At 38.5% G+C, this 7,647-nt stretch overlaps 1 protein-coding gene across 1 annotated transcript; it reads right to left on the bottom strand.

Moving 5' to 3' along the window:
• Window positions 1–768: 768 nt before the first annotated feature.
• Window positions 769–1,414, bottom strand: LOC108910153. The gene is made up of 2 exons (XM_018714680.1): window positions 1,071–1,414; window positions 769–1,017 (listed from the first exon to the last, which is right to left on the bottom strand). Exons 1-2 carry the CDS (start codon window positions 1,277–1,279, stop codon window positions 912–914), a joined length of 315 nt encoding a protein of 104 aa, XP_018570196.1. The 5' UTR covers window positions 1,280–1,414; the 3' UTR covers window positions 769–911.
• Window positions 1,415–7,647: the final 6,233 nt, after the last annotated feature.

Below are 7,647 nucleotides of genomic sequence, written 5' to 3' on the forward strand. Positions count from 1 at the left end.
TTAAATTATGATTCCTGGCTAATTTCCTCATGATTCCTATTCCTATTAGGATTTTCTTGCACACTTAATAGTAAATCTAATTCTTGATTTTCATTGCAAGCATATCCTAAAGAAACACTTTTCTTCTTTAGCATTCCACACTGTCTTAGATTTGCTTCAAGTTTACTAAACTTTCTTCTGTTAAGGAAAATTCTATTAAAATAACATTGTCGATGTAATTGTAAAGTTGCGACACTGTTTTTTCTATATTTATAATAAATCTGCAAATTCTTCATTAAAATCATTCATTTTGTTATAAGTTAAACTTGAAAAGTGACAACAATTACAAACTGATATGTGACAAAACAGCCGTATACAAAATTGTTTTTCCAGCGCCTTCCATTTGATATGATTTAGAAAGCGAACACCGTAAACTAAAGTCAAAGGCCGAAAGTTTTCTCATTTTTTCTCAAAAATATTATTACGCAAAAACATATAAATTTTATATTATTGGAATGAAAATAAAAAAAAATCTATGAAAACGTAGAAAAAAAATTATACAATGCCATTTAATCGAGCTGTACAGTTTTGGAAAATATGTACAGTTACCTAAATGTCCTATCTAAGACATTTCTATGTGAAAAAAATAAAATTTTATTTGAAATAAATGTCTCAATAAAAATCATTTTGTTTAATTAATAAAAGTGTATGAAACATTTTTAAACAGTAAAATGTAATCTTTGGGATGTACGTATGGTTTGTGTTAATTGAAAAATAAAACAATTTAAATTCAGCTCAAACCGTATCTTCAATAAAATACTTATCTTTAATGTCTCTCTAATTTTCTCTGTATAAATAAATACTTTTTCTTAAGTTCGATCTCTGATTTATTCTGAATTTTATATGTAATAATCATAGCCGAGTCATTAAAATTACACTCTTCTCACATATTCCTCACAATCAAAAGAAGCAATTAAGTCCCGATATCGAGAGGATAGAATATTCCGGTCAGCAGCCATATTTTGCAGATTATTCTCACTGAAATAAAATGTATTATGTATCCATATTGTGAATTCATTTCGCTAACTTACGATTTGAACTTATTTATCTTTTCTAAAGTTTCTGTTATATGCATTTTCCACTTTTCAATTTCGGTCTTAACGTTTTCAACGTATTTTGTACGGTAGCTTAACTTAGTTTTCTTTTCAATTTTAAGCTTGCTTTCGTTCTCGCGTCCTTCAACTATCGACCTCCTACGAGTCCTACGTACTTTATCTATAGGTAAATTATTTCGGGGCATACTTTTTGTATAAACCTTTTTAATCTCCAATACTTGTAATGAATTAGTTAATGTCTTAAGTGTCGTGTTTTTTGTAGTTTTGTTCGTTTTGTTAACATTTGTAGGTTACGTTATGACGTTTACTAACCACTGAATAGAGTTCTATTCTGTGACCATACTATAGGCTATATTTCGCGACTGAATATTGGTGAATATCTGACATGTACTTACTACAGAGACTCTTGTATAGATAGAAATAGTAATTATTACAATGACTCTATCTCTTTTGATCTTAGTTATCAAATGGTAGTTTAAATCTCTTCATTTACTCATACTACTTATACTACAACATATGATTTCACTCGCCTTATCTAGTTAGTTCTAGTTACATGATGTCATAATTACAACTTGACAGAGTTTAGCGTGAGCCGTTATTTTTGGCGATATCGGTGGCCTAAATGATTTGGGTCCGAGGGGGACTATTCGTCTACCCTGCCTCATTGTTGTAGGCCTGGACAGTGGACAGCCTCGTGAAGATAGGCCCCATCCGTCGTCGACCCCGACCACAAGCGTAGGCGGTGTAAGCGCCCTAGATTATATGTAAGCGCTTTGTGGCACCTCTTCTTGTCCTGGCTAACTCCCGCCGGCAGGGGTCCTCTTCTTGTCTTTTCTCTTCTTTCTTCGCCGGCTTGTCTAACCCCCCGGGGGGTAGTCATCGTCGCGAGCGCCTGTGGCGGTGCCATTCGCGCTCAGAGGATGGGTTTTTGGGAGTAACGTTGTAGCGTGGGATGCACGCGTCCCTCGAACCAAATAAAACCCCATTCACAATCAATTCGCGAGCGAAGTCGGACTTGGCCACGCGTGCTTACCTTTCGCATTTCAATGTAGCCGTTCAGAATAAAATCTCGAGCTGGCAAACGAGTTAAAGTGCGCGTGAAACCTCGCAAGCTGCAAACTTTGACGTCCGTGCCGACTTCCGTGCCGATTACGGGATATGCGCAATATGATTGTTTTAATAAAATGTCAACATAATTTTAATTTGATGGAATTTTGAAATTAGTTTAACCATTTTGTTGATTAACCACGATGGAAGAATGGGAAGAATGGAAAATTTGTTATCCCCTCTTTTACTGGTAGCAATGCTGTTGTTGTTACTAAAAAAAGACAGTTATTATAGCAATTCGAGCAAAAAAACTCCATTAAAAAACTTCTGGGTTTTGGGGGAGTAAGACCAATTCTAATGGCCCGGAGAAATCATGAATTTTATGAAAATTTTCTTCGTGAAGCTCGTTTCAGTGAGCCCAACATTTTTTTTTTCAATTTTATAATCTGTTAGATTTATCATAGTGGTCTGTAATTGGAGATACACTGTAATAAAAATTCGTCGCTAAACTCGGGAGCAGCTTGGAATTGGCTCATTTTAATTATTATTATGGATTATTATTGTACATTTTAGTTTAAAATTTTGAAAACAAACAAAATATAAATATAACCTAAAATATACAGCTAAAACAGCTGATTTAAGTTGAAGCCAACGCGCATGCACCAAGTGTCGCCTGAATTTTATTCTGAAGGGTCAAATCCGTGCAGACTTTCGTGTCGAAGTGTAAGTTGGCTGGCAAATTGATTCTGAATGCACCTTGACTCGGTGGACTGGTCCGTGGAAGGGTACGTTATTGTAGCGCAGAGTTGTTCCGCGGCTAACGGACGTGACTTCACGGGAACAGGTTTTTGTCATTTATCTCTTCTTATATTCTTGGTCCTGACTGTTCCTGAAACTTAAGGGGTTAGCGTGAGAGGAGGGAGATATGGGTATTGGGAAGGTCATCCCGGCAAAGAATATTAACTATTCTTTGATCCCGGGTCGAATAGATGGTGTCTAGGTCGTTTGTGTTTGTCTGTTGCGCCTGAGGCAGGGATTGTCGTGTCTCGTGGCCTCATCAAAGCACTTTTCGTTTCGTTTATTCGTAGTTTGGGTGGCGTTCGTGTATTGTAAGTCGCATAAAATATCTGCATTTTTTACGTACCAGGGCGAGGCGGTGGCCGAGCGTAGGGCAATGTTCTCCACACCCTGGATTGACTTTAAATGCCTTTTGCCGCGTGTACCTACACTGCAAAAGCCAGCTGCGGTTATTTCAACCACCTTGATAAGCGTTCGCTTATTCCTTAAACCTCTCGATGGAGCCGGCACAATCGGAATCAAAGTCTTCGTCGGAGGTTCGCAGCCTCGGACGGTATGCAGGTCTCTGGAGGAGCCTGAAGGTATCGCTGTTTCGACGCAGGGGGCGATCGAACAGGATCTTCGCCTTAGGTTGGGCTACCTCGGGCGGTACGCAGGTCTCTGGAGGAGCCTGGAGTATCGCTGTGTCGATGCAAGAGGCTATCGCACAAGATCTTCGTCGGAGGTGGTCAGTCTCGGATGGTATCGCAGATCTCAAGTGGATCCTGGAAATTTACAGCTGTTTTCGATGCAGGGGGCTATCGAACAGGGTCTTCACCTCAGGCTAGACTACCTCGGGTGGTATATCTCGTAAAGCGAGTAGTGGTTGCTAGGCACAATTAATATCAGGTCGAGGAATGGCAGCCTCGACGGAAGCCTCGTGAAGCGAGCCTGTGAGCTTGAGCTCCAAAGTTCTTGAGCTTGATGACAGGGTTTTTTCAATCAAACCGTGGAAGATATGTTAACAGTTTTATTGAATAGAATTAACAGACAAGAATTCCTATTAACATATACAAGACATTTACCATAGATATCGTTTGTTACAATTCGATTTACATCGCTATCTTCGCGCTATGCACTCCCACTAATAGACTGCAAACGTCGCAAGTAGACGTTCGTTCGCTTTCTGGGGATTTCCATACTTTTGGCGGACTGGGCTTGAATTGTCCGCCAAAATTTCCAACTAAATTTATCCATCGTCCCCGTCAACGTCGGGACTCGTTCCCCTCTGGCCTCTCCGGCTAGTCGATGTAGGCGTCGGGGATTTTGGAGTTTATTCCGGGTTTGGGAAAAATCTCTACCCGCGGTCTCGGCTTGGGCTGCCGAGCATCGCATCCAACCGCCAGAGCGGTGGGACCTTCGGAAGACGGTCCTTTCGGCCCAAAGACGGGGAAATTGGAAACATCGGTGAAATTTTCCCCGTCTTCGTAAAAGGGCTTACGGAGGTCTTATTACTGGATGGATCGTATTGAAATTTTGTGAGTAGATGCACGGCATGACATAGTGCCGGGGTTGGAGGGTTCGGCCGAGATCGCGCGGATACTTTCGGCGGCAGCTATAAGGACGTGAAAACCTATTATGGCTTAACTGGCCGTTAGTAGTAGCACGATTCGGCTCGAATTTGGATATGACAACCACCTAGGGATACTCTAGTGTGGTTGGAGGGTTCGGCCGAGATCGAATGAGCGGAACGGCTGAAAACGCGGAAAACGTGAATTCCGCGTTTCCCCGTATAACGGCGTTTTGGCTCATTCGATTCGGACGAAAATTTAGTAAGATAATGCTAGCGACTTGAGGAGTGCTGCATTAAATTTTGACACCGATCGCTCAATAACTTTTAGAGTTATTGGCGATAGCGTCCTTAACCATTTCGAAAGAGTGGTGGAATTTCTGATGACTGTTGCCAAATATCGCCTTGAAGCGTCCCGGGGTTCGACTGCAGTTTGCGAGAGTAGCGGCAGTGGACACTGCGCGCCGGGATGGCAGACCCAGGCGAGATCGGTCGCGATGCTACGTAATTCTGCCTACGATTTATAATGTAATCCTTATAACTCACAATGTTGGTACAAATATTACAGACGGAGAACTATAACAAATTAATTAAATCTGAAGACTCTCATAGAGGCTTTTTCATTTTGCCCGGCAGACGGCGATTGAATTTGCAACCGTGACGGGTTTTTAGTTTGGATTGGAAAGATAGGTGAATATGCTTATTTCGCCTCCTTCCCAATTCAGCGGTCCCCGGCATATCCGTAGGTACAAGGCTACCTCTATGAATATACTGGGTGTTCTGAAATCCTGAAGCTCGCTCGAAGGGTGGAGTACGACAATATAGACTTCTACTACTACGTTCACTGCGGTTTATAAGTGCACTATTCATTTCAATATTTTTAATCACAAAAACACAACAAAAAAAGCAGAATATACGTTAACATGAATTAATTTCAGGAGTTTATTAATTTATTAAAGGAATGAATTAAATAAAAATGATTCAGAGATATTATTCTTATTAACCTCAAAACTAACATAAGGATCGATTTTCAACAATTATTATTTAACTATCTTGTATTTTTTATGTGAACTTCAATGTAAAAGCAACAATTTTTAAATGAATTTACGTTTACTTTCCTCATTTAGAAATGCGAATAAAAAATCGATTTAAAATTTCTTAAATTCTAACATAAAAGGAACATGTTTGGAAATGTAAAATAATCACTGCTTGGGACACCCGGTATACATCACTCAGGTGGTCTACGTGTGCCTCCGGCCAACCATTCAGCCCATCCCGTGGAGATGACAGATTTGAGGTCGATGCGTTTTATTTATGTTAGTACCTACTAATTGTAAGATACATTTTTCTGTTAAAGAAACCCACACAGCACAATGACATTCGTAGGATGTACTGAGGATAACTTTTCAGGATGTATAGGATATCCTCGGATAGGTACACGATCACCTCAGGATGTACCAGGGATATCCAAATGGAACCGCCTGGGATTTGCTCTTGATCAGAGGATCAAATGAGGACGTCCTAGGCTTTACTGTGTATGCCCTCAGGACATCAGCCGGGCTATTGTCAGGTTATCAGTGAATCAAATGAGGACAACGTAGGCTTTACTGTTGATGTCGTCAGAACATTAGCTGGGCTATTTTTAGTACTTATTGGGCTAATAAAAAAAATTACAGGGTGGTTTTAATATTTCAATAGATCAAATACGTACCTAATTTCCAAAACATTTGCTTGCCATTTCCACTCCATCTAATACTTTTTATTCAAAAAAAATATTGACACAAAAAAATTAAAAGGGAAATCTGATCATTTATCTATTTGGTTATAAAAATATGTAATATGAGATTTGATTTCTTTGAATACCACTGGAATAAAAATTAACAATACAATATTTTGGATCTGTTGATTAGATTCGTCATAAATACGTGAAGGGTAGTTTTAAAATTCTCTTTTCATGAGATTTAAAGACATTTTAACATTTTTCTGTAAGAAGTATTCCATCGTTGATACATGTATGTATTTTTTAAACATTTTACTCACCCACTTACTAAAATCTGACGAAAAAATTCTGTAACATAGCCACCGGCAGATATTTTTCTGTTTAAGATTACATACAAATTTTCAGAAACATCTCCAAATTATTTAGATATACACATCAATGGTTTATATTATTCATAAAACTGGTTTGAGGCATTTTTTTAAACTGGAACAAATAAGACCTAAAGTACTTCATGAGAATAAAATATAAACTTTAATAGCACTTATTTTTAAACTGAGTTCTTGAATAAAAAAATTAAAAATTAAACTGATTTTTTTTATTCATTGCACATTATACCTAAATATAAACTTAAAAAGCAAATTTCACATGTACTTATATATATATATATATATATACATATATAATCAAATCTTTCTATGATACATATATAAACCAACTTTTTTATTACAGAATATAAACAAAGTTATATACACCACTAAGTTATTATTTGTATTAAGCGGCCTACACACGGGGCAATCTGCAGGGACCAATTTGTAGGGTGTTAAGAGTAGAGGAAATTGGGTATGACTCTACACACGGTCCAATCGGTCAGTATGGGAATTTGTACCATGGCTCCAAATCTGTGATTTTGTTAACAAGACGTATTTATTTGCTCCACGAACCACATCTAGATCAGATCAGATCTAGAATCAACCTGTTATTGTTCCAATTGCGCTACACACCATACAATATATGCAGGGCGTAAGGGTGGGGAGCAGGGCGATTGTATGGTCTGCCGAGACAACTTCCCGATATCGGATAGTCGTAAAATAATTGTGACAATTCGCCTCTACGTGAGGCAATCTGCAGGGTCCCTGCAGATTGGACCCTGTAGATTGCCCCGTGTGGAGGCCGCTTTATATGTATAACTATTCCTTATGTGCTGTTAATCAGGTCTCTTCTTATAGTTTCTCATTTGCATGCCGTGGCATGTTTTAATGCTTTCTCCATTATCTTTTTCTGGGCAATTTTTTGTGTAATGTCCTTATGAAATTTCAGCTGTAAAACGAGTGTAATGACTGCGATTACATAATAAAATACAGGGAAAATATCAAACATCACCATCTGACTGATAAAAATCCTTCAGGCATTCAAATGTACAGGTGTAAGGACTGCGATTA

The sequence above is a fragment of the Anoplophora glabripennis genome, unplaced genomic scaffold (assembly GCF_000390285.2).
Source record: "Anoplophora glabripennis isolate ALB-LARVAE unplaced genomic scaffold, Agla_2.0 scaffold466, whole genome shotgun sequence".
Taxonomy (NCBI): domain Eukaryota; kingdom Metazoa; phylum Arthropoda; class Insecta; order Coleoptera; family Cerambycidae; genus Anoplophora; species Anoplophora glabripennis.

Coding starts and splice junctions, on each gene's coding strand:
- LOC108910153 (XM_018714680.1), bottom strand. CDS start 1,279: ATGCCCCGAAATAATTTACCTATAGATAAAGTACGTAGGACTCGTAGG. Junction 1,018..1,070: donor AAGATAAATAAGTTCAAATC/GTAAGTTAGCGA, acceptor ATTTTATTTCAG/TGAGAATAATCTGCAAAATA.